Source organism: Carcharodon carcharias, chromosome 13 (genome assembly GCF_017639515.1).
Source record: "Carcharodon carcharias isolate sCarCar2 chromosome 13, sCarCar2.pri, whole genome shotgun sequence".
Classification (NCBI taxonomy): Eukaryota; Metazoa; Chordata; class Chondrichthyes; order Lamniformes; family Lamnidae; genus Carcharodon; species Carcharodon carcharias.
Window position 1 is genome coordinate 54,203,040 of NC_054479.1, and position 27,903 is coordinate 54,230,942.

A 27,903-nucleotide genomic window follows, 5' to 3' on the forward strand; every position below is an offset into this window, starting at 1 on the left:
GATAGTTGCTCAAGGGAGACAGTTACTGATTGAGTGTTACAATTAATAGCTGATAGTGAGAGTGGGTGAGTATTACAGGGGTGCAGGCATTCAGGGCTATAAGAGGATGTGGTTGTTTGAGGTTATAATGCAGGAAGGGGCATTTGTGGGCACCTAACATGGGATTATCATTGAGGCTGGGTGTTATATTGGAGAGGCATAATAAAAATGAGAGTATTTTGAGAATAACAGGATATTTGGTTATACTGAGGTGGGCTATGAATGCATGTTAAATTCAGGCTTGGAGCATATTACGATTATCATGGTTATTATAATGAGGGTGGATGTGTTCTTGTTCTTGAAGATTAAAATCAAGATGGTGATACCATGATGGCTGAGGGGTTATTGGGGATTATTAAAAGTGGGGTATTTCTGGGGATATTATGAGAGTGAGGAGTAATATTGGGATTATAACGAGGATGAAGAATGTTACTGGGAGCTACAATGAGGGCAGAGAGTATTACTGAGAGTTGTAATGAGAATGGAAGATATGACTGAGAGTGGTAGTATGGATTGAGAATATTACCGGGAGTTGTAATGAGGGTGGGGGATTTTACTGGGAATTTTACTGAGAGTGCAGGATATTACTAGAATTGTAATGAAGGTAGAGAATATATCTGAGAGTTGTAAGGAGGGGAAGGATATTACTGAGAGTTGTAATGAGGATAGAGGTTATTACTGAGAGATGTAATGAGGGTAGGGGATATTACTGAGAGTTGTAATGAAGGTAGAGGATATCGCTGAGAGCTGTAATGAAGGTAGGGGATATTACTGAGACTTATAATGAAGGTAGGGAATATTACTGAGAGTTGTATTGAAGGTAAGGGATATTACTGAGAGTTGTAATGAGCGTAGGGGATATTACTGAGAGTTGTAATGAGCGTGGGGGATGTTACTGAGAGTTGTAATGAGGGTAGAGGATATTACTGACAGTTGTACTGAGGGTGGGGACTATGTTAACAGAGAAAATGCTACAGCTGTTTGAATAGCTCTGTTGCACTCTCACCTCCCTCTCCGTTTGCACTTCAATGTTGTACTGAGATAAGAATTCCTTGGAGCGCAGGGTTATTTGCTCGGCCTGGCACTCGAGGGACTGAAAACACAAGAAATGTCTATGAACACTGTGACAGAAACATGGATCTGATCCCAGTCATGCACAGCTCAGCTCTCCTCACAAACATGTCAACCTAGCTCTCCAGAACACACAGAATTGCACATATACAAAGTTGATGTGTTTTGCGATGACAAGATCTAAAAAGGGAAGCACAGTTACAAAGTAACACCATACACTTATGTTGACTTTCGAACACCTCTCAAACCCGTGACCTCCACCACCCAGAAGGACAAGGCCAGCAGATGCATGGGAACACCACCAGCTCCAATTCTCCTTCAAGTCACACACCATCCTGACTTAGAGATATAGCAATGCCCCATTATTGACACTGGGTCAGAGTCCTGGAACTCCCTACAGAGTGCAGTACTTCAGGAAGGAAACCCAACACCAAGGGCAGCAGGGTGGACAATAAATTTTGGGTTTTTCAGTGATGTCCATATCCTGAGAATGTCTTTTTTTAAATAGCCTCAGGTATTGGAAGGGTTGTAGTTACTGCTTGGATAGAGGGATGGTCAGGCCACGATACTTGCAGGATTTTGTAACTTTTAGTTGTGGTGGAAAATGGTAACTAGCCCCTGTAATGGTTATAGACCCTGTTATAGACCCTGAGTGATTCTGCCCTGTTCCACTGAAGCAAAATATCAGAACGAGCACCGAGAATCAAAATGGCCACCATTGAGTGCACGCGGCAAATAGTCTCCAGCCAGTTTCAGCATCAGCTCTGCCTTCAAATCTCCGGCATGTTTCATCTTGGAATTTGAGCTGAGAAAACTAATTGGTTTTAGCCCCACAGGTAGTTCCTGTTCCAATCCACCTGACCTCCACTTCTGAGCCTTGACTAAAAGCTCACCTCAGCTGGCATGATGTAGGAGGGATGTGGCCTTGGCCCCAGCAACCCAGGATCAACACGGGAATAAAATCAGCTGGGGTTCCTGCTTCCCCTCATCAGGGCAATAAGATGGACAATGTTAAGCTGTCTGCCCAATTTCCTTCCTACGCTATTTTCCTTTGCATTAATTTCAATTGAAATTAAGCTTGGGACACGGTATTTAACTTGTGGCTAATTCAACATTGCCCATTTAACACCATGGCCCACAGTTAAAATGACTCCCATGGTGTGAACTTCAGGTGAGAACAGGATTACGGTGCATCCCATGGTTATAGCAGCCAAGGTGGCTTGACAGAGTAGATGCTGAGAGGATGCTTCCCCTCGTGGGGAAATCTAGATCTTTGGGAATAAGCCGTCGCCCATTTAAGATGGAGATTAAGAGGAATTTCTTCTCTCAGAGTGCAGTGCCTCTACCCGAGACAGTTTTGGAGGCTGAGTCAAAGAATGCATTCAAAGTTGAGTTAGATTTTTGATCCACAAGGGAGTCCAAGGCTATGGGAACAGGCAGAAAAGTGGGTTTGGGGCCAAGATCAGATCAGCCATGATCTTATTGAATGGTGGAGCAGGCCCAAGTGGCTGATTGGCCTACTCCTGCTCTCATTTCCTATGTTCTCATTTTCTTAACCTGCTGGGATTCACTCTGTGGGTTTAGGCGTGAAGAATGGCTCCTTGATAATGTGAGTGGCTCACGGCTGTGAAACTCTACTCACCAAAACTCTGCTGCGTCAAGAGAGGAAGAAATAAATATAAGAGCAAGCACTGTGCTCATACAAAAGAATAAAGACAACAAAATGGAATAAGGATAAAAGCAATTACAACCTCTGTAAATACCTCAATTATCACTGGACGCAACCAGAAACCTGTCCCTGTTTTGTGTGGGCCACTGTCAACAAACTGCTTGGAATATAGGAACAGGATTGGGCAGGGCCTCGGGCCCACTCCCCCATTCAATGAGATCATAGCTTATCTGTATCTCAACCCCACTGACACATCTTTGCTCCCAATCGCTAGGAATGCTTATCCAACACAATGCTATTAATCTTAGTCTTGAAAGCTCCGAGTGTCTCAGAATCCAAAGCCTTTTGATGGAAGAGAATTTCAGATGCCCATTAACAAAAACTGTGTACAATAGTGCTTGCGGATTCCACTCCTATATGGCCTAGCTCTAATTTTAAGGTCTTACTCCCTCATTCTGGATCGCACCACCCACCCCCCCCCCACCCCTCACCAGACAAAATAGTTTGTTCCTAACAATCTTATCAAATCAGTATAGAATTTTAAAACCTTGATTAGACCAGCCCCCAATCTCCCATGTTCAGAGGAATGCAAACCAAGTTTACACAATCTGTTCATATAATTTACCCCTTTTAGCCCCAGTATCATTCTTATGAAACCTCACTGCACTCCATCCAAGGCCTACACTTTCTTCTCTAAATCCATCACAGGCTGTTGTTTCGAAACACTGGCTGCCCAGCAGTGTCAGTATTCTCAAACAAGAATACTGGACTTGTCTGTGTCTGTCGCTTGTGCATCACATTGGGTGAGGGTGAGGGAGGTTGGGTCGGTTTTAGATACAGATACAAACCTTACTTAGTTTAGGTCTGTCATAAGGCAGGTGCATCTCCATGGTGCACATTACAATGCGTTCAGTGAAGCCCTCCTGTCTCAGTGTTTCTGCACAGACCATTCCTGCAGGGCCTGGGGGAGAAACAAACCATCAGCTCCACTGCTGTGAATGAGGTACTATCAACAACAACTTGCATTTACATAGCACTTTTAACTTAGTAAAATATCCCCAAGAAGAAAAAATCAGTAAAAACTGGGAAATAAGAATACTGGTCCGAACTGTTTTCTTCCTTCTGGGTGCTGAGATGCTTCACAAAAGTTCAGACAAAATTGGCACCAAGCCAATGAAGGAGACTTTAGACAGGTGACAAAAAGTTGCTAAAGAGATAGATCTTAAGGGACATTTTAAAGGAGGAGAGAGAGAAAGAGAGAGGTGGAGAGGTGGTGAGATTTAGGGAAGAAATTCCAGAGTTTGTGAGCAAGACACCTGAAGGCCCAGTCGCCTTGTTGGGGCATTGGAAGTGAAAGATGTCAAAATTGGAGGAACGCAGCTTTCAAAGAGCTTTAGGGTTTGAGAAGTCTACAGTGGTAAGAATGGGTGACACCATGAAGGGATCCCAATGTAGATCAGCGAGCACGTGATGAATGGGGCTTGGTACAAATTAGGATGCAGGCAGCAGTTTTGAACTTTTATGGAAGAAGAAATATTATTTTGTTAAACTGGGCAAGAACATTAGAAGATATCAGTAGGAAATGGCCAACCATAGGGACACAGGAACATGAGAATAGGATTAGACCATTCCACCTCCCACCCCCCCACCCCCCCCTCCGCCAAATCTGTTGTGCCATTCAATGAGATCATGGCTGATCTATACCTTAGCTCCACTAATCCTTTTATACCCATGCTTAGAAAAAACCTATCAATCTCAGATTCAAAGTTATTAATTGAGCTAGCATGTGCTGCTTTTTGTGGGAGAGTTCTATATCTCTACTATCTTTTCTATGAAGAAATGCCTGTTCACTTTTCTCTTGTTACAATCCCTGAGGGGGAATCAAAATTAAAATAACCAAATTTATTAAATGATCCCAGATGAAGAAATTATCAATAAGATTTCATTTTTTGTAATTTTTACTTTAACACAAATCAGAAATAATGTAAATTAAACATCAATTTACAGGCAAATGATACTTCAAATAAATAAGTAAATTTCACTTTGAATATTCGATACAACAAAGATATTTCCACAAAATGCTGTTCTTTATTCATGCAGGGTAGGTCAGGAGTCCTAGCTGACAGCAGCTTTCACCTCAGCCTTTCACGGTCATGATTATCATCAGCAAGGCACATTTCTATGAACACTCTCTCCCCGGGTCATGACAGTCCTGACGGTGTAGTTTTCCAAAGTTCCTTTTCAGCTGACCACCCAAAAGTCCCCTGGTTCATGGTTTGATCACTTCTAGAAAAATACCCAGTTCTTTAGCATCTCTGAGCTATTCACAAAACCTTCCAGGTTTTGGAGCTTTTTAGCCAGCTCGCACAGTGCCTGCAAGAGTTCCTGTCTCCTTTACTGCCAAACTGAAAAAAAAAAACCTGATATCTTCCTGAGACAGATTTGCTTCTTCTCACAAAATTTCTCCGTTCCTTGGTTTGATTTCTCTTTGCATCTACATCTGTGTGCTGATTGCCTTCTCCCTCCAGCTCTCCTATCTTAAGCAGTAGCTTCTTTGTTTTCTCTGTGTCTGGACACGCGGCTGTTGTATTTTAACTTTCTTCCTGTTGGTACAGCTTTCAGATCAAGGGTCACCATGTCACATAGACGACTTTTTCTTCTTATCCAAGAAAATTTCAATTGATCCCATTACAATTGATGCAAAACTCTTAGAAGTCCTTTCCACACATTCTTAATAAAAGTTACAGATTCCATAGATATTTGAAAGAAATTACAACTTTTCCTTTCTGTACTGCTTCCAGATCAATGGTCGTCACACTCTTGAATGGTCTGGCTCTGATTGTAAGGATATGTCCCCTAATCCATGACTCTCCCAACAGCAGAATAAAGTTTCTACCTACCCTATCAAATCCTGAAAACCTCAGTCTAGTGGTGGGGTGATGACGGTGTAATTGGACTGGTAATTCAAAGACCCCAGTTAATGCTTTGGAGACACGGGTTCAAATCCCACCATGGTAACTGGTAGAATTTAAATTCAATCAATAAATCTGGAATTGAAAGCTCATCTTAGTAATGCTGACCATGAAACTCTCATTGATTGCCTGGTTTGATAACGTCCTTTAGGGAAGTAAATCCACCATCCTTATCAGCGCTGGCCTACATGTGACTCCAGACCCACAACAATGTGGTTGACTATTAAATGCCCTCTGAAATGGCTGAGCAAGCCACTCAGTTCAAGGGCAATTAGGGATGGGCAACAAATGCTGACTTTGCCAGTGATGCCCACACCCCATGAAATAAAACAACTTTTTTTTAATTCTAGGGAATCCAAGCCTAGATTATGTAAATTATTCCTCATAATTTAAGCTTTGGAGCCAGAGAAACATTCTGCTAAATCTGGACTGCACTCCTTCCAAGCCAAATATGTATTTTCTAAGGTGCAGAGCCCAGTACTGTACACAATGCTCCAGAATTGGTCCAGCCCTGGATTTGTATCGCTGTAACAAAACTGCCTCCCCTTTATATTCTAATTATAAAGGCTATGATTCCATGAGTTTTTGTTTATTTTTTGTACCTGATTACTACACTGTAGTGATCTGTGTACGTGGATCCTTAAATCTCTTTGGACCTCCACTCTTCTCATCATTTAAGTAATACTTGTATCAATCTTCTTTGGTTAACTACAAATGAACTCACCCTTACCTGGACTGAAATCTGTCTGCCACAGTTTTTATCCCACTCATTTCATCTATCAATGTTTTTTGTACTAGGTGGGCACCCTGCTGCCTTCCCACCTCTAGCCTGATGAAATCTGGGGTTTGAAGGCTCATGGATGGCCTTCCCAGCCTGCCGCCAATTGAGGCCCTTTAGTGGACAACCAATGCCTGCATAAGGGCCTCATCCCACCACCACTGGTAATCAACCAGCCTCCGGCAGGGCAGTTGCCACACAGAAGGCCAAAAAGCAAACAGGCAAGGTCCCGGGAGTGGGGCGGGGGGGGGGTGCAGATAGCGGGTGGATCCTCTTGTTCAAAGGCATTCAGTGCCTGATTGAGGGACATGGCATTGGAAAGCAGGAAGCCCACTGAGGGCAGCCACCTGCCCTTCCTCCTGACCCGCTTGCCCCCTACACCTCCCTTGAGCCCAAGCCAATTACTCCCATCACCATCCCTGGGTATGTCCTGTCCCACCAGCAGGACAGGCCCAGCAGAGGTGACGGCACAGTGGTATAAAGTCAGGAGGGAGTTGCCTGGGAGGGAGTTGCCCTGGGAGTCCTCAACATCAACTCCAGACCCCATGAAGTCTCATGGCATCAGGCCAAACATGGGCAAGGAACCCTCCTGCTGATTACCATGTACCACCCTCCCTCAGCTGATGAATCAGTGCTCCTCCATCGCTTGGAGGAAGCACGGAGGGTGGCAAGGGTGCAGAATGTACTCTGGGTGGAGGGCTTCAATGTCCATCACCAAGAGTGGCTCTGTAGCACCACTACTGACTGAGCTGGCTGAGTCCTAAATGATATAGCTGCTAAACTGGGTCTGTGGCAGGTGGTGAGGGAACCAACAAAAGGGAGATACATACTTGACCTCATCCTCACCAACCTGCCTGTCGCAGGTGCAACTGTCCATGACAGTATCGGTAGGAGTGACCACCGCACAGTCATTGTGGAGATGAGGTCCTATCTTCACATTGAGGATACCCTCCATCGTGTTGTGTGGCACTACCATCGTGCCAAATGGGATAGATTTTGAACAGATCTAGCAATTTAAGACTGGGCATCCATGAGGTGCTGTGGGGCATTAGCTGTAGCAGAATTGTACTTGCGCACAATCTGTAACCTCATAGCCCGGCATATCCCCCATTCTACCATTAGTCCAAGCCAGGGGATCAACCCTGGTTCAACGAAGAGCACAGGTGGGACATGCCAGGAACAACACCAGACATACCTAAAAATGAGATGTCAACCTGGTGAAGCTATAAAACAGGACTACTTGCGTGCCAAACAGCATAAGCAGCAAGTGATAGACAGAGCTAAGTGATCCCACAACCAATGGATCAGATCTAAGCTCTGCAGCCCTGCCACATCCAATCGTGAATGGTGGTGAGAAATTAAACAACTCACTGGAGGAAGAGGCTCCAATAATATCCCCATCCTCAGTGATGGAGGAGCCCAGCACATCAGTGCAAAAGATAAGGCTGAAGCATTTGGTACAATCTTCAGCCAGAAGTGCCGAGTGGATGATCCATCTCAGTCTCCTCCAGAGGTCCCCAGCATCACATTTGCCAGTCTTTAGCCAATTCAATTCACTCCACGTGATGTCAAGAAATGGCTAAAGGCACTAGATACTGCAAAGGCTATGGGCCCTGACAACATTCCAGCAATAGTGCTGAAGACTTGTGCTCCAGAACTTGCTGTGCCCCTAGTCAAGCTGTTCCAGTACAGCTACATCACTGGCATCTACCTGGCTATGTCAAAAATTGCCCAAGTATGTCCTGTACACAAAAAGCAGGACAAGTCCAACCCAGCCAATTACCGCCCATCAATCTACTCTTGATCATCATTAAAGTAATGGAAGGGGTCATCAACAGTGCTATCAAGCGGTACTTGCTTACCAATAACCAGCTCACTAACATCTAGTTTGGATTCCGCTAGGGCCACTCAGCTCCTGACCTCATTATAACCTTGGTTCAAAGATGGACAAATGAGCTGAACTCCAGAGGTGAGGTGAGAGTGATCGCCCCTGACATCGAGGCAGCATTTGACCGAATGTGGCATCAAGGAGCCCTAGCAAAACTGGAGTCAATGGGAATAGGGGAAAACTCTCCGCTGGTTGGAGTCATACCTAGCACAAAGGAAGATGGTTGTGGTTGTTGGAAGTCAGTCATCTCAGCTCCAGGTTATCACCGCAGGAGTTCCTCAGAGTAGTGTTCTCGGCCCAACCATCTTCAGCTGCTTCATCAATGACCTTCCTTCCATCATAAGGTCAGAAGTGGGGGTGTTCGCTGATGATTGCACAATGTTCAGCACCATTCGCAACTCCTCAGATACTGAAGCTGACCATGTCCAAATGCAGCAAGACCTGGCTTGGGCTTACAAGTGGCAAGTAACATTAGCCCCACACAAGTGCCAGGCAATGACCATCTCCAAAAAGAGAGAATCCAACCATCACCCCTTGATGGCATTACCATCACTAAATCCCCCACTATCAACATCCAGGGGTTTACCATTAACCAGAAACTAAACTGGACTAGCCATATAAATACTGTGGCTACAAGAGCAGGTCAGAGGCTAGGAATCATGTGATGAACAACTCAACTCCTGACTCCCTAAAGCCTGTCCACCATCTGCAAGGGACAATTCAGGAGTGTGATGGAATACTCCCCACTTGCCTGGATGAATGCAGCTCTCACAACACTCAAGGGGCATGGACAGGGTGGATAGGGAGCAGCTGTTCCTCTTAGTTGAAGGGTCAGTTACAAGGGGATATAAGTTCAAGGTGAGGGGCAGGAGGTTTAGGGGGGATGTGAGGAAAAACTTTTTTACCCAGAGGGTGGTGACGGTCTGGAATGCACTGCCTGGGAGGGTGGTGGAGGCGGGTTGCCTCACATTCTTTAAAAAGTACCTGGATGAGCACTTGGCACATCATAACATTCAAGGCTATGGGCCAAATGCTAGTATATGGGATTAGGTAGGTAGGTCAGGTGTTTCTCACATGTTGGTGCAGACTCAATGGGCTGAAGGGCCTCTTCTGCACTCTGTGATTCTGTTATGAAGAAGCTTGACACCATCCAGGACAAAGCGGCCACTTGATTGGCACCCCATCCACAAACATTCACTCTCTCCACCACTGATGCACAGTAGCAGCAATGTGTACCATTTACAAGATGCACTGCAGGAATTCATTACGGCTTCTTCAATGGCATCTTCCAAACCTACGACCACTACCATCTAGAAGGACAAGGGCAGCAGATAGATGGGAACACCATCATCTGGAAGTTCCCCGCCAAGTCACTGACCATCCTGACATGGAAATATATCGCCGTTCCTTCACTGTCGCTGGGTCAAAGTCCTGGAACTCCCTTTCTAACAGCATTGTGGGTGTACCTACACCACTGCAGCAGTTCAAGAAGGCAGTTTACCACCACCTTCTCAAGGGCAACTAAGGATGAGTAATAAATGCTGGCCCAGCCAGCGAAGCCCACATCCCATGGATGAATAAAAAAAACTCATCTGTGGCCTGGGTCCCTCATTGATCCTGGGCCTCTAGTGGGTGCATTGCCAACAGTTACCACCGCCCTTCCAGTGGCTCTGCCTGCAATGAAACATTGCTGGCCTCTGATTGGCTGGCAGCTCTAGGTGGGGTGGGAGTAGGTGCAGGATTTCCATCCCCAGGGTCCTTGATCCTGGAGAAGGCCCATCGTTGGCCACTTAAGTGCCTGACTGATACTTAATACTGCAGGCCTTAATACAGAAGGAGGTAATGCAGGGCTCGAGCCACTGGACCAGACCCCATCATCTGGACTAAATTTGGTCCTCTGACTTCTACCATCTAAACAATCTCCCAACCAGGCCAATAGCATTCTTTCAACTCGATGAGCTTTAGTCTTAGCTATCAGCCTTTATGTGGAACCTTACTGAATGCCTCTGGAAGCCCACATAAACTACATCCTACCACTTTAGTTACTTCAAAACATTCAATTAGGTTCATTAGGCATGACCTACCTTTCACAAATACATGTTGACTCCCTCTAATTAGATCAAATTTCTCAAAGTGCTCTGTCCTTAATTATAGATTCCAACAGTGTTGGATTAGTGGGTCTATAATTTTCTGGTTGCTATCTCTCACCTTTCTAAATAAGGAGCATACATTTGCAATTTTCCAACATAAAGGAACAAATCCTGAGCACACTTTGGAAGACTATGGCTAAAACACCTGTAATTTCCTCACTTACTTCCTTTAAAACCTTGGGATGGAAAGTATCCAGTCCTGAAAATGTCAATCTGTGGTGCCAGTACTTTTCCCAATACTATTTTCTTGTTTACATTAACTTTAGAGAGTTCCAGTTCTTGATTCATTATTCATTTCCCTGGGAGGTCAGGTATATTATCATCTTCATCTACAGCGAAGACTGACACAACGTAATTATTCAAAAAGTCTGCCATTTCCTTATTTCCATTTGCAATATTAACTCCACAATTCCCTGGCTACACTTTTTCTTCTAATATAATTGCAAATTTGTGTTAACCTCCATAAGTTTATTTTTGACTTTCCACGTTGATCTCCTCTCTTCTTTTAATTTATTTGCTGTTCTTTATATCTCTCCCAGTCCCCAGTTTTATGTTGACTCTCAGTTTGTTTTAATAGAGCCTGCATTCATTGCACTGACTGTGGCATATTTCATAAACCAACCAGCCTGAATGTAATAATGTTACGCCTTGAATTACATTTACCAGATGGTTTCCCTTGTCATCCCTTACTCTATGGTTCTCATCTCTTGATTCAATACTGGAAACATTGTTAAATCTATCTCACTGATGCCCCGCATGTGGATAGGTGCGTTCCCCATTTCATTATTCTCATGGAGAGAGACACTTTAGCTCATCAATATGAAGCCTGTAGCTTCATGCTGTAGCTCGCCCTTTGTCGCAGTACCTGCTGGAGCTCAGTTGCACCACACCAGTGCCAGGAAGTGGTGGGTTCAAGTCTCACTCTAGAGATTTGAGCATTAAAATCTAGTCTGATGCTCCAGTGCCATACTGAGGGGGTGCTGCACTGTTGTAGGAGCTGTCTTTCAGGTGAGATGTTAAACCAAGGCCCTGTGTGGCCTCTCAAGTGGATGTAAAAGATCCGGTGACACAATTTTGAAGGAAAGCAGGCTGATATTTATCCATCGACCAACACCTAGATTATCTTGTCATTATTACATTGCTGCTTGTGGAACCTTGCTGTGTATAAACTGGCTGCCGAAATTATTCTAGTACAGAACTTCAAAAAATGCTTAATGGACTGTAAAGCTCTTTGAAACATTCTCAGGTCATGAAAGGCACATATAAATGCAAATGCTTTCTTTCTGTTAAACCGAAGTTCCCAATCTGTTTTTTTTCTCCAATAGGCTCACTTCCAGCTGCCTATTATCCATTTTAATGGGTTTGCACACTTACCTGACCCAATGATGAGCACGCTGGTGTTGCTGAAGCTGCTATCACTTAGAGTAGCACATCTAGCCATCCATTTCACCCTCTTCTGTGACTGGAGAGCCTGGGAACAAAAGGGTGGATGGTGAAATCACAATGGCAACAATTCTGGGGCGGGTGGGGTTGGGAGGGAATGGAGGACTCCATTGGGCTTGGCACACCATCAGCGCTGCACGTCACAGTGAGGCGTATAGACCCAGGGAATAGAACAATCCCACCAGAAGCAGTCTGATGTCTGTGTTCTGAACAAATGCTCCTTTCTTTCTCTGCACTCATCGACTTGCACAGAACAAAAAACACCACCGTAAACACAGCTGGCGTCAGTGCATTTCGGGCCGAATGTTGAAACTTGGAACAATATTTAAAACAAATACTTCTGATAGATCTGGATTTTTACTGAGATCCCAGCCTCACTAATCAGTATTCAGAATACAGCAAACCCATCAGAGTGAAAGTCCTGTTTAAAAGCACCACTTAGGGCATGTCATCAAAACAGAAAACGCTGCAAGTGCTCAGCAAGTACGGAGAGGGAAAGAGAGTTACCCTTTCAAGCTGATGACCTTTCATCACAACTTTTTCCAGCACTTTCTGTTCTGAAATTCAGATTTCCAGCATCTGCTGTACGTATTTTGCTTTGGAAAAGAGGGTGTGCCATTCTTGAGAGGCAGTAACATAGCACAGCCACTAGCGGGAGTCTCACTGTATAAACAGGCCAGGGCATCTCAGCCCGACTGAAGCCAGCAGGAGTGCAGGCTAAGGGCTGGAGCTTCACTCAAGTGCAGCACAGTGGTGGAAGGAAGTGCTTTGCAAACAGAACATCAACACCCACCAAGAACAAATCACTGCTTTTTTGAAGTGTTTGTTTTCACCCATTTCAAAATGAAGACGCTTAGTCCAGGGGGTAAAGATAGGTGACACATTTTGACCCATTGTCAAAAACTCTCAGGTCAGGTTAGTTGCAGGTGCAAGTTAGTTGCGGCACTGTCCCAACAATCAGGCTTAACTCAAAATAGCAATGCCCCCTTCACCAGGTCCCACCTCAGCTGGCAAAAAGCCAGGGAGGGTGATGAGGAGATTTTTTTTTTGTGAGTTATGATCTGGAATGGGCTGCCTGGAAGGGTGATGGAAGCAGGTTCAATGGTGGGGATTGGGTAAGTGCTTAAAAAGGAAATGTTTGCTGGGGTATGCAGAAAGAGTGAGGTGGGGAATAGCTCTTTCAAGGAGTCAGCGTGGGGACAATGGACCAAATGGCCTTGGTCTGTGCTGTGTTATCTGATGATCAGACTTTCCCGGTGTGATGCCGCCACTAACTGCAAGTTGGCTTTAATAGGGGGATAGGTTTTTGCTTGAGGGCTCGGGGACACTCAATGTGAGTTGAGCCTGCTCAAACCCAGTTTATACATCATTATTGCAGACCGTCAATGAGATGAAATCGTCGTCCCATTGGTCTGGAGCTGGATTCACTCCCAGTACATACAGATTAAAGAACAAATTTCACAAGGATTTTGTGTTACCTGTTTACTTGCTCGGACTATCACTTTCTCTTTTTCTATTCTGACCTGCGAAGATGAAGAAAGTTGATTAGAGTGTGTTTTTCAGCCAGGGTTCCGCCTGCATCCCTCATGGGTTCTGTGCAATGTTCAGGTCATTTGAAAATTGTACCAAATTTTTCAATTCTTTTGGATATGTTATTCTTACCTTTAATGGAAAATAATCATTAACACTTTTTGCATTTCCATTCATTCGATCAATAAGATTTTACCTTGTTTTTATTTTTGTTTTGTAATACACATACAATTAGCGCTGCTCCCTCACAGATCCAGGGACTGAGGTTTGATCCTCGGGTGTCTGTCTCGAGTGTCTTGGGTGTCTTGAGTTTGCACGTTCTCCCCAAGTTTCCGCCAGGTGCTTGGTTTCCCCCCACTGTCCAAAGCCTCATTGGTTTAGGTGGACTGGCTGCGGTAAAATTGACCCCGAGTGTGTGTGTGAGTGTGTGCCCTGTGATGGACTGGTGCCGTGCACTGGGTGAACACTGCCTGATGCCCATTCCCTGTCAGGATAGGCTCCGACTTGCTGCAACTCTGAATTGGATAAAGCGGCTCTGGAAAAGTGAGAGATTGTGATATACATACAGTGAGGGGTGAGGGGGAAGGAGGGAGAGAGGATTAGAGTTCCACATCATTTCGCAATATATTAAAGGGTTTCTTAACCAAAACAAAGGTTGAAAATCTCTATCCAATCCCCACTCATGAAAACCCCACTTCTACATTTCTTACCTGTGGCCTGGGTCACTCTGCAAATCTAGGACTCTGGTGCCTGTCATTCTGGCAGCAGCCACAGCCTTCCCAATGACGTTGCTGAGCACAAAAGCTGCCAGCCTCTGATTGGCTGGCAGCTCTTGGTAGATGAGACTTATGCCCCCGGGGTCCTGATTTCAGGGGAGGGGGGAAGGCCCGCCGCTGGCCTCGCCACTGCCTGACTGGCGTGTGGCTCAGCCGGGCCTTCCTGAAAAGAGATAGCACGGGTCTGTCGCTGGCTCTCCAGCTGGCAAGCAAGACCCCTAAACGCCTCAACAAGATTTCGCCCTGTGTCTCACCAGCTGCTTCTTTGTGACCGTTGGAGCTTCTAATCATCAGACAGAGGCTGTTATTTTGCTTAAACATTTTAATTTTTACAGTTTTGTCAAACTAGTGGTTAGCAGTTTACAATTAGCTGAACATCATCGTTGAATCGGGTTAATTTTGATTCTGTGATGACAGCAAATCAGCAACTTGTTTTACATCTCTCCTGATTATTAGTATCATTCAGGCCAATGACTACTGCTCATGTGGAGTATGATCTCCAGCAAGGATCGGATGGGCTGAATGGTCTCTTTCTGTGTTATGGTTTCTAAATATTTCTATATAAATGTCAGGCCGAAGATTTAGCACCTGAAGGAGAGAAGAAAGAAATGAAGAAACATTCTCAGAATAAATGGCTTGGCACACTTATGAATGAGGCTGTTGATCTCCATGGTGACAGGAAGTGGGTGTGAGGCTGCAATTCCCCACACAACAGATTCCTGACTAACAGCCAGGCCCACACTGTGAGGGTAATTTACCCAAACTGATCTACAGGGGAAGCAACATTATGGAGGTCAAATAATTGGTGACATACTTCTGAGAAAGAAAGAAAAGATGGACTTGCATTTATATAGCACCTTTCACAACCTCAGGACTTTTCAAAACGGTTTGTTGTAACGGAGGGGATGTGGCAACCAATTTACGCACAGCAAGATTCATCTGACAGTAATGCATTAACTATCAGATAATTTCTATTTTAGTGACATTGGTTGAGGGATAAATATTGACCAGGATGCCAGGGAGAACTCTCCTGCTCTTCTTTGAAATAGTGCCATGGGATTCATTACATCATCCCACAAAACCTCGGCTTAACATCTCATTGGAAAGATGCAACAGTGCAGCATTACTTCAGTACTGCACAGGAGTGTCAGCCGAGATTGTTGTGCTCAAGATTCCGGAGTGAAAATTGAACCCATAATCTCCTGACTCAGAGGCGAGAGTGTCACCAACTGAGTCATGGCTGACACAAAAGTGAACAGAGGAATGATGTATGGAGCTGGGGTGGGGAAGTGTTGTAGCACAAGGGGACAGCGCAAGTGTTACCTGAAACTTGGGTAAACTGTCCAATCCGGGAAAGTCTTCAATATCCCCCGTTGCAACATTAAAACAGGCTCCATGCCAGGGGCACCGAATTCGCCCATTGGTCAAAACACCTGAGGATAGAAATTGATACCTCTTATACCGAGACGGTACAGTCACTAAGTAGTGGCTTTGTTCTGTTTATAATTTATATTAGTCAACAATATGAAAGTGCTTTACAACAACAGTGTATTGCTCCTGTCTGCCACAGTCCAGCTGGTGGGTGTTCTAGTGTCAGCTTTGTACATGTACTCTGGACACTGGGATAATATGGGCAATTCACTCCCATCCAATCCTGTGTGTGCCTCACTTTTTTTCTAATTATTCATACTCTGGAGGTAGCCGGCATTTATTTCCCATCTCTAACAGCCCTTGAGAAGGTGGTGTTGAGCCACCTTCCAGAACCATGTGGTGCAGGTACATCCACAGTCCTGTTTGGGAAAGATTTTGACCGAGCAACAGTAAAGGAATGGTGACTATATATCCAAGTCAGGATGCTGTGATGCTTGGGACCTTGTAGGTGGTGGTGTTCCCATGCACTTGCTGCCCTTATCCTTCTGGGTGGTAGAGGTTGCAGGTTTGAGAGGTGCTGCTTTAGAAACCTTGGTGAGTTGCTGCAGTAATTCTTGTAGAAGGTACACACTGCACCCTCTTGTTTGGCTGATGCATACATATGGGCCAATCTTTCAAGTTTATCAAGTGACAGGGAGATGTGGTGCCTTCAATCTTCAGCAAATTTAATTAGCAGAAAATTGAAGGCTGCACAGCAGTTTTCTCCTGTCCCACACATCACTGTCACATCTTACGTATGACTCAGTGCTGCCTCCCTTATTGAAGTGCTTGTCAGCAATGCAGCTTCACTAAACTGGGAGTGGCCATTCCTGGAAAGGATAGGCTGCAATGTGTTTGGCCATCCAGTATCCGTAAATAGAGATTGTGCGTTTGGGGCCTGCTTCATATTGCCTTGTTCCTCACACCCTTTGCTTTTTTAACCATTGTCCTCTGGTACTTGAGCCTCTGTCAGCCAACAATTTACTGGATCAGTTTTTTCAGTATTCCTCATAACCCTGAACCTTGTCCACGTGACTGTGCACTGACCTTTCACCAGGGGCGCTCCATAATGGGGACATTTATGTCCTATTGCACAGTATTCTCCTCTCTCTTTAATCAGCAGGGCCTTGCCATATGCCACATCCACCTCTCGCATCCTGTGGGTGCAAAGCATATGGTTCATCCACAATCCATTTTTGTTAGGCTCTATCCAACCCCACCTCCACCTCCCCCCATGATTGGGAACTCTTCGCAGGATGAGCAACCTGCCTGACCCCATACTCTTTCGTTTGGAGACCCAATGGAGGAGGAGCACTGCTGAACAGGCTCCTGCGGCCCTCACAATATGCAAGTTGTCTCATTTTTAAATTCTCATCTTTGAGTTTCAAATCCCTCCATGGTCTCGGCCCTCCACATCGCCATAACGTCCCCCAACCTCTGAGACTGCCATGGTCTTCCAACTTTGGCCCGTTGTGTGTACCCTGCCCCTGAAGCCTTTCCACTCTGCCTGGCTCAGTTCAGCGAACCCTTGGATCTGGTGGTGGGGATTCGACATCCCTGGAACAAGTGGAGATGGAGTTGCAGTACCACTGCATTCCTGCAGGTGGCATTGCTGGCTTGCTGATGCCATTTTGCTGATGGCCATTGGAAAGTCAAGTGGAGCTGCAGCCCCATTCCCCCACTTTATTCCAGTGACATGATATGCTGGGTGGATCATATGGGGAGGATAAGTTGTTGCACTCAGCGTTTCACCCCATTTCCTTCTGAATATTTATTTAATGCAGAGGCCATCAAATTGGCCCAAACAAGACATTTATGGGGATTCTATTTTGTGTGTTTTCATTAAGTGTCAAAACAAGCAGCTTAGTGAGAATCCAACAAACAGATTAACCCCTGAAATTCTGACTGAGACCATCTCTTTAACATGTACAACCCCAATCACTGTACTAGTGGCAGAGGAAATCTCGTTACTTCTCTCTGACAGAGTTAACCCTCCAGGATTGGCCTGGAGTCTCCAGGAATTGAAGATCAATCTCAAGGACACTGCTGTGTGCCAACCCTGGAGAAAAATCATCCGGATATTTAAAAGGATTGTTTTCTTTTTTTGTCATTTTCTTTGAGCATTTCTCTTCATCAGCTATAAAAATATTGAAAATGCAAAATAAAGGCTGTTTGGCTGACAGCCAAGCATCATCCACTTGGATAATGAATCCTTTTGCTTTCCAATTGGCATAGGAAGGCAGTATGTCACAAAGATGGATATGGTGGCCGACTAAAGGCTGGAACATGGACACAAGTCATGTATTGAAACCTCCAGGGATGCATTTAATCACAGTTGGCAACTCACTCTCTGATTTTTGAGCACTGATTTATGAAATGGAAAATGAATAAGGAAACAAGGTAAGGCCTCAGTTGTAGTTAATAACTGTGAACAAACAGTAATAATGGACTCTGTCTCTACAGCAGTGGGGTCTTGATAAGAATTGTCCAAAATGAGGACTCCAACTGCAATCTCACCCTTTGAGTTGACTCCCCTGGCACAATATAAGTGATGTCTCATTGTTATGTTGGTGGCTGCCCATACTCTGATACTGATACTTACTGTCCATCTTGGAGCTCATTCACATGGCACACTGCCATCTCTACCATGTCCTTTGGGTTCTGATAGAGGTCGATAGTAATGGGCCGCTCCTCTACGTGCTTTGTGCTCCCGTTGGCCTTACATGGGGACATAGGGCTGACTTTGCCGTTGGGTGAAAGGCTTTCCTTCTCTCTCTCCTTCTCCTTGTCAGGGGCCATCACTTCAACTTTGACTTCAACTGAAAGATAGACAGTGACCACAAGGAGGTTTCAACCAGTGCATTCCTAAACATCAAAACAGTTGTAGCATATACCAGCCATAAGGTTAACCTATCTTGGTAATAATTCAATATACACTCCTGGAACTTCAACTTATTCCAAAAATTTGTAAAAAAAAAATAACTAAGCATGTTTAAGGAATAAGATAAAGTTGGAATATTTGCCAAAAGCTGACATATTCTTTAAAACATTCAATGATAAACTAGGCACTTTACAGCCTTCCGGACTGAATATTGAATTCAACAACTTTAGGTCGTGAGCTCCCTCCCCCATCCCCACCCCCTTTCTGTTTCCCCCTTCCTTTTTTTTCCAATAAATTATATAGATTTTTCTTTTCCCACCTATTTCCATTATTTTTAAATATTTTAAAATATTTTATGCTCTTCCCACCCCCACTAGAGCTATACCTTGAGTCCCCTACCATCCATTCTTAATTAGCACATTCGTTTAGATAATATCACCAACTTTAACACCTATGTGTTCTTTTGTTCTATTGTTGTTGACATCTTTTGATGATCTGCTTCTATCACTGCTTGTTTGTTCCTACAACCACACCCCCCCCTCCACTTCTCTCTCTCTCTCTCTCTCCGCCCCCCACACACACACCTGAAACCAGTTTATATTTCAACTCTTTCTTGGACTCGAACTCAAGTTCTGTCGAAGGGTCATGAGGACTTGAAACGTCAACTCTTTTCTTCTCCGCCGATGCTGCCAGACCTGCTGAGTTTTTCCAGGTAATTCTGTTTTTGTTTTGGATTTCCAGCATCTGCAGTTTTTTTGTTTTTATCTCTGTGTTTAATTGACTGCCACTGCTCTTCAAGAAATGCCTAAAACCTTGAAGAAGTTCTGTTCTTTTCTGCGACAAGATTTCCGTTCCTCTCTTTTGCCTTGCTCACCTTCATTGCTTTCCATTTCCCTCCTGGTGTTTGACAAGGTGTTTACTAAAACCCGCTTTCACAGCCATATCTCCTTTCTCAGTGACTGTCTCCGTCTCCGACTTACCCCAAGTGGATTACAACTGAAATTCCACCCCTCATGTTTCGAACCCACCCAGGATTACAGGTATCTCCGGGACATAAAACGTTTCTCGGACTGCTGTTCCCGTCACATTCTGAAATCCACACTCAGTGCCATGCGCCGCCATATGAACACACTCGACCTCTCCCTCCAGCAGCACCGCTGTAACCTTTTTCAAATCTTCGCGTGCCCCCAGTTTCATTTTATTCTTCGGCTCATCCGACACCTCAACAAGAAACTTTTTCTCTTTCTCTCAGGTGCTAAGGAACGCAAGCTCCAACAACTCATCGACACTAACACCCATCTAGGACCCTCCAGCCCTGCCCGTCCCTCCGTCCCCACCTCATCTTCCAATCTCAACTCCAGCCGTGTATTCACTATACACCCTGACCTTCCCCTCTCCGATGCTGAACATTCAGTGCTCAGCAAAGGACTTAGTTTCATACCCTTACGCCCTCACCTCAATGAATTTCGGGCTCGGCATGATGCTGAACTCTTCTTCAGCTGTCTTCGTCTCCGGGCTCACTTCTTTGGGCAGGAGTCCTCTCCCAGTTCAACGGATCCTCTTACCCATCTCCAATATTCTCCCTCCACCTGGACCCCTCCCTCTGGATTCTTACCTTCTCTCAATCTTTTCATTGAGAACTGTCAGCGCGACATTAGTCGTCTCAATTTCTCTGCTCCTCTCATCCATTCTAACCTGTCTCTCTCTGAACTTACTGCACTCCATTCTCTCAGGTCCAACCCTGACATTGTCATCAAACCCGCTGACAAGGGTGGTGCTGTTGTTGTCTGGCGCACTGACCTCTACCTCGCGGAGGCTGAGCGTCAACTCGCAGACAGTTCCTCCTACCTCTCCCTGGACCATGACCCCACCACTGAACATCAAGCCATTGTTTCCAGGACTGTCACTGACCTCATCTCCTCTGGGGATCTTCCTCCCACAGCTTCCAACCTGATAGTCGCCCAACCTCGGATGGCCCGCTTCTATCTCCTACCCAAAATCCACAAACAGAACTGCCCCGGTAGACCGATCGTCTCAGCTTGCTCCTGCCCCACGGAACTCATTTCTCGTTATCTTGACTCCCTTCTCTCTCCCCTTGTCCAGTCCCTTCCCACCTACATCCGTGATTCCTCTGACACCTTACGTCACATCAACAATTTCTAGTTCCCTGGCCCCAACCGCTTCCTCTTCACCATGGACATCCAATCCCTCTACACCTCCATCCCCCACCAGGATGGTCTGAGGGCTCTCAGCTTCTTCCTCGAACAGAGGCCCAAACAATCCCCATCCACCACTACTCTCCTTCGACTGGCTGAACTTGTTCTCACACTGAACAATTTCTCCTTCAACTCCTCTCACTTCCTCCAAATAAAAGGTGTGGCTATGGGTACCCGCATGGGCCCCAGCTATGCCTGTCTCTTTATGGGGTATGTGGAACATTCCTTGTTCCAGTCCTACTCCGGCCCCCTTCCACAACTCTTTCTCCGGTACATCGATGATTACTTCGGTGCCGCTTCACGCTCTCGTCGGGACTTGGAAAAATTTATTAATTTTGCTTCCAATCTCCACCCCTCCATCATTTTCACGTGGTCCATCTCTGACACTTCCGTTCCCTTCCTTGACCTCTCTGTCTCAATCTCTGGTGATAGACTGTCCACCAATATCCATTACAAATCCACCGACTCCCACAGCTACCTCGACTACAGCTCCTCACACCCCGCTTCCTGTAAGGACTCCATCCCATTCTCTCAGTTCCTTCGCCTCCGTCGCATCTGTTCCGATGATGCTACCTTCAAAAACCGTTCCTCTGACATGTCCTCCTTCTTCCTTAACCGAGGTTTTCCACCCACGGTCGTTGACAGGGCCCTCAACCGTGTCTGGCCCATCTCCCACGCATCCACCCTCACGCCTTCTCCTCCCTCCCAGAAACATGATAGGGTCCCCCTTGTCCTCACTTATCACCCCACCAGCCTCCGCATTCAAAGGATCATCCTCCGCCACTTCCGCCAACTCCAGTATGATGCCACCACCAAACACATCTTCCCTTCACCCCCCCTATCGGCATTCCGTAGGGATCGCTCCCTCCGGGACACCCTGGTCCAGTCCTCCATCACCCCCTACTCCTCAACCCCCTCCTATGGCACCACCCCATGCCCACGCAAAAGATGCAACACCTGCCCCTTCACTTCCTCTCTCCTCACCGTCCAAGGACCCAAACACTCCTTTCAAGTGAAGCAGCATTTCACTTGCATTTCCCCCAACTTAGTCTACTGCATTCATTGCTCCCAATGTGGTCTACTCTACATTGGAGAGACCAAACATAAACTGGGCGACCGCTTTGCAGGTCACCTGCGGTCTGTCCGCAAGAATGACCCAAACCTCCCTGTCGCTTGCGATTTTAACCCTCCACCCTGCTCTCTTGCCCACATGTCTGTCCTTGGCTTGCTGCATTGTTCCAGTGAAGCCCAGCGCAAACTGGAGGAACAACACCTCATCTTCCGACTAGGCACTTTACAGCCTTCCGGACTGAATATTGAATTCAACAACTTTAGGTCGTGAGCTCCCTCCCCCATCCCCACCCCCTTTCTGTTTCCCCCTTCCTTTTTTTTCCAATAAATTATATAGATTTTTCTTTTCCCACCTATTTCCATTATTTTTAAATATTTTAAAATATTTTATGCTCTCCCCACCCCCACTAGAGCTATACCTTGAGTCCCCTACCATCCATTCTTAATTAGCACATTCGTTTAGATAATATCACCAACTTTAACACCTATGTGTTCTTTTGTTCTATTGTTGTTGACATCTTTTGATGATCTGCTTCTATCACTGCTTGTTTGTTCCTACAACCACACCCCCCTCCACTTCTCTCTCTCTCTCTCTCTCTCCGCCCCCCACACACACACCTTAAACCAGCTTATATTTCAACTCTTTCTTGGACTCGAACTCAAGTTCTGTCGAAGGGTCATGAGGACTCGAAACGTCAACTCTTTTCTTCTCCGCCGATGCTGCCAGACCTGCTGAGTTTTTCCAGGTAATTCTGTTTTTGTAATGATAAACTGTGTTTGCTGGGTGTGTAAGTTTATATATTATTATAAAAGCAAAATACTGCGGATGCTGGAAATCTGAAACAAAAACAGAAAATGCTGGAAAAACACAGCAGGTCTAACAGCTTCTGTGGGCTTTGAAGATAAGTTATACAGGCTCGAATGTTAACTCTGTTTTTCTCTTCACAGATGCTGTTAGATGTGCTGAGTTTTGCCAGCATTTTCTGTTTTTGTTTATATATTATTAAATATATTTGATATATATTATATTCTTAATGAGTTCACTTTCTCTTGCTGCAGTTGAACATCATTTCAAAGAAGCTTGGTTACAAAGGGAAGGAAGTTATACTTCAGTTGGTACAGGGCCTTAGTCAGACTTCATTTAGAATCCAGCATTCACAGTTCAGCACCGCACGTCAGGAAGGATCTATTTGCCTGTTGATGGTGCAACGTAGATTCACCAGAATGATACCAGGCCTAGCGAGATAAATTATGAAGACAGGTTGCTGGCTTGTACTACTGTAGACAATTGAGGGGTGATCTGATCCCAGTATCTGAAAGGTTGAGAATGGCAGAGCAGGCATGGGGGGCTGCTGAATGGCCTGCTCCTGCTCCTATTCCCTGTGTCCCTGTGCTGAAAGGATTTTGTAGAGTAGATATTTCCTCTGGTGGGAGAATAAAGAACAGGGAGATATAATCCTCAAATTAGAACTGGGTCAATCAGAGGGGAAATGAGGGAGGCCTTTTTGACATAAAGGGTAAGAGAAAGCTAGAATTATCTCCCCCAAAAAGCTGCAGGTGCTGGGACAATTCAAGCTTTCAAGACTGGGATTGAGAGATTGAAAGATTCTTATTAGTTAACGCTATCAAAGAATATGGATATAATGAAGTTATGGTACAGTTCAGCCATGATCTCATTGAATGGAGGAGCAGGCTCGAATGCCTGAATGGCCAACTCCAACCCTGTAATCCTATCTTCACATGTACAGTCTGCAACACCAAGTAAACTTGCAACCCCAATAATGAGTTGAAATCTTTGTTAATGGGTATTTACCACTGAAGCTGAGCAGCCCACATTAACACCACATCAGTGACTACCTTAAGGTGATTGGGCAAGCTCGACTGACAGATCCTATCATCGGTATTGTGTCCAATCCAAACCAATAACTTATCTTCCTCTTCCACATGCTGACTGTCTTGCCATTCGTTAACAGTTTCACCATAAAGAGCAGCCCAACGCCAAGAGTGATCAAGTTACCTTTTATGATCACTGGAAGAATTACATTTGACACATTGCAGATGGCCATTACTCTTGTTGAAAAAGCTGCACCCCAGGGAAAATATTGTTTGTTTGACAGTTCAGGCTGTCTGATCTCTGCTGTCAATTTCACAATGGCCTGAATTTTTTGGATGGTGGGGCCTTGATCCTGCCATCCGAAGATTGGACGGGGAACACATCCCCGCCAACTCCGATTGCCTCACAGCCAATTTATGCTCCATTCTTCACTCAGGAGGAAGTCTCGCCTTCGAGAGCTGCTGGCCAATCTGGTTGGCTGGCAGCTCTCTGGTCCCCAGAAAATGAAACTCAACAAGACATCAGAGACTAAGTCCAGGAGCCGGAAGCCCTGGTAAGTTCAGGGGTCCAAGGATGGGGAGGGTAGGGAAGGCCAGGGGAGGCACAAGGGGGATGATTGGGTTCTTGAAAGAGAGGCCAGGGGGTAGGAGTGCCGAGGCCACTGGACCTTATGGTGGGGGTGGCACCCGACATCAGATGGAGGTGTCCCCCCACCCCCTGTCCAGGATGTAACTTTGATGTATTCAGGCCTCCCCTCATGAAGGTTCAATCTTCCCACCAGCCTAAAAATTGAGGCTGGGTGGGAATTGGATCTTGGGTGGCCATTAATTGGCCACTTAATGGCCTCAGTTGGGGCAAAGGTAGGCTTCCCATCTGGGGCCTTGTCCGCCCCAGTATAAAATCGCTGTGTGGCCGGGGTGGGCAGGAACCCAGAGGGAATCTTGTCCCTTCAATTTCACGCTCCCACCACCCCGCACTGAAAACCTATTGGTGGGGGAGCGTAAAATTCAGGCCAATATTTATTTACACATGGTTAAGTGGTTTCAAGGGCTGTGGTTATTGTTATTGATACATTGATGGGTTTGGATGATTGACACTTATATTGCTTTGTAGCAAAATGACATTGTTTTTAATATAGTAGAAAGTTATGAATGAATTACTCTTTTTTAAAAGCTTTGTTCTTGACAAATCTTATTGTGACTACAGGGTCCATTAGTTCTATACAGCGTGTTATGGGTTACTGGACATGGAAGTGTCATATGTTGGCATTGGGGATATAAGGGGCCTAGGTGGGGTGGGCAGGTGTCATGAAGTGGCATGGATGTGGCAAAGGGAGTATGTGGAGAGTGAGAGGGTATGAGGGGTGAGGGCTGGAGGGCCTTTGTGTTTTATATTAACTGGGGTGAAGTCTTGCTGAAAAAAGGAGACTTTTTTGTCAAAGTTTTTCATCTTACACTCATCAGGGCAATTGGTGCGAAAATGCCAATGCAAAACTTCGACAAAAGATGTCTCTTATTTCAGCAAGACTCAAGGTCTGTACAACCAAATGACTATTTGGGATGAAGTCCTGGAATACCGAGGTGGACCTTTTAAACAGCCTGCCTGGGCACCCGGAGCCCCTGTGGCTGCCTCCGACCTCTTTCCCGGGTCGGCTGGTTTGACTTTAGCCAGCACTCGCCTCTCTGGCATTAAAGACCACACCTTTGCAGACACTTTCTCCCAAGGGGGCTGGGCATAGCCAGGAATTTTCCTGACTCCTGCTACCCATCTCGAGGATGAAAATTCAGGCCGTATTGATAATTCTATATCAGAACAGAGTTAGAGCACTGCATTGGGAATGTGGAAATCGAAGCGTAAGGTCAGCCATCATCTTATTGAATGGCAGAGCAGACTCGAGGGGCCGAATGGCCTACTCCTGTTCCTTTTTCTTATGTTCTTATTATATAGATTAAGGTTCAACATTATAGGAAGGACGTTGAGGCAATAGATAGTTTACAGCACAGATTAAATAGGATGTTGCCTGATTTGAAGAAATACAAATATGAACAGAGACCCAGAAAAATTGAGTGCTTTTTTATTAGAACAGAGTTTGTGAAGTGATTTGATAGAGGTGCTTAAAATTATGAAAGGATTTAGGACAGGGAGTAGGAGAATCTTTTTTTACACTGAGTCTTGTGAGGCTGTGAGATACACGACTAGAGTTAGTGATTGAAGCAGAGAGCATGTCAACATTTAAGAATAGCTTACGTTAGGTGCTGGAAGGAGAGGGAATAAAGGGACAATGGAACAGAGCAGACACATCAGATTAAGACCAACAACACAAAAGAAAAACACTGTGGTGCTGGAAATCTGAAATAAAAACAGGAAATGCTGAAAATGCTCAGCGGGTCTGGCAGTGTTTGTGGAGGGAGAAACAGCGTTAGTGTTTCAGGCCGATGACCAATCATCAGGATGCTGTTCGCTGAATGGTGATCAACCAGAAACAGCGGGCTGAACCCTGCTGTCAGGCTGCAATGTGGCTCAGAAGCCGGCACTGAGCGGGAAACAATCCTCACTGTGATTTTCCCTGGAGTGGCCAAAAATGGCCAAAGGGCGGGTTCACCATCCAATTAAGACCTGTGGGCCGGCTCTCGAAGATGGAGGGCCAATTAGATGAAAGCTGCAGCAAAGTGAGGGAGACGGCACCTCAAAATGGAGGCTCCCTCTCTACAGTTTCTTTAAAGAATGGCTTTTGCAGCCTGGCCACCGCTGTGGGGATGGGATGAAGTGCAGACAGCCTGGCCACCACTTGGGATCAAGCCCCTCTGCAGAGTAGCCTGTGATTGCTGCCTCATCCAGGCAGGTAAGGAGGATCTCTAGGCCCGCCTGAGGCACTGACCCACTGGTTTGACCCCGGGAAGGCACCTCTAGACAGTTAAGCTGAGTCCCACTGCCTGCTAGGACAAGAAGCTGACTGGAAAGTCCCAGCTGGCCTCTATTGGCCTTCAGTGGCCTGTTCATAGGAAAATGGCCCAGGCTGATGTGGAGCTGGGGATATGGCATGAGGTCGTCTGCACATCTTCTCAGTTCCTGCCTGCCTCCCTTCCTGGTCGGGCTTAAAAATCAGGCCCATTAACTGTGTTTCTTGTTTTGCTCATGTGAAGGCTAAAGGCCAACATGTCCTGTTTTACATCCTACGTAACGTCCGAAAGTGACATTGATCAACGTGTTGATAAAGCCCTCCACTGAACTGTGAGGTAGCAATGTTTTCCTGTGAGGATCTTGATTTGAAACTATGTAGTTCAGCTTTAAGGTTGATGCAGACAGGAGCCCGCTGAGCCTCAGACCAGTAAATGTGCTGACCATCAGAAATGAGGCTGCTGCAATCTGCTGTTCAGGATTTTACCTACTGTGCAAATTTTAATTAGGAAATTTGATGGCAGAACAAAGTCACAGGGCATGAAGGCCTCATCTTGCAGAGCTAGACTGCAGTCGCATTACAACCTGGTTTTTTTCTTGGCTAGGCTGTTCGGTATGAAAAAGAGCCTTTGCACAATGTATGGGGTAGTTACATCTCTCAAGTGGATAACTTGTCTTTGCTTCAATTCATGAACTCCTTTGCACGTTGCTATCAGTTCCACCCTAATGGGAGATAACTGACATTATAATCATCACAATCCAGAGTGGCTGCACCAACTTTTCCCCTGTCCTAGTGAAGCAGAATAAACGAGAAATTAAGTAGGATTTTCCGTCATGATCCCAAACCTAAATCGAATTGGATAATGGTGGATAATGGTGTAGGATTGGTTGCTGAGGCCTACCATTGCCTCCCAGACCTGACCTCAATTTGTCAGCTGGAATGTTGACTTTTATCTCAAATGGGCTGGAATACAAAGGGCCAGAAGGGCCTGTTGTATGAAGTTTTGGTGCATCCATTTCAGGAAGAATATATTGGCCTTGGGGGGGCATGCAATACGGATGCACCAGAATGGTACTGGGGAAAAGGGTTAAATTGAGAGGACAGGTTGCATAGATTGTGCTTGTATTCTCTGGAGTATAGAAGACTAAAGGGGATCTAGTTGAGTTGTTTGAGATGGTTAAAGGTTTCGGTAGGATAGAAAGGGAGAAACTTTCCTCTGGTGGGATAGTCCAGAACCAGGGACATAACCTTAAAATTAGAGCTAGGCCCTTTCAGA

The 27,903-nt window shown here is 45.5% G+C and overlaps 1 protein-coding gene across 3 annotated transcripts in view; it reads right to left on the bottom strand.

Moving 5' to 3' along the window:
• Positions 1–27,903, bottom strand: part of LOC121285965 (apoptosis-inducing factor 3) — a 136,152-nt gene that overhangs the window by 48,351 nt on the left and 59,898 nt on the right. For all 3 annotated transcript variants that reach the window (XM_041202955.1, XM_041202954.1, XM_041202956.1), the window contains exons 3-9: positions 18,329–18,545; positions 16,774–16,883; positions 15,640–15,749; positions 13,489–13,533; positions 11,942–12,038; positions 3,628–3,740; positions 1,046–1,132 (exon numbers count right to left, since the gene is read on the bottom strand). In XM_041202955.1, coding sequence (XP_041058889.1) covers positions 1,046–1,132; positions 3,628–3,740; positions 11,942–12,038; positions 13,489–13,533; positions 15,640–15,749; positions 16,774–16,883; positions 18,329–18,545 — 779 coding nt within the window. The remainder of the gene's footprint in view (positions 1–1,045; positions 1,133–3,627; positions 3,741–11,941; positions 12,039–13,488; positions 13,534–15,639; positions 15,750–16,773; positions 16,884–18,328; positions 18,546–27,903) is intronic.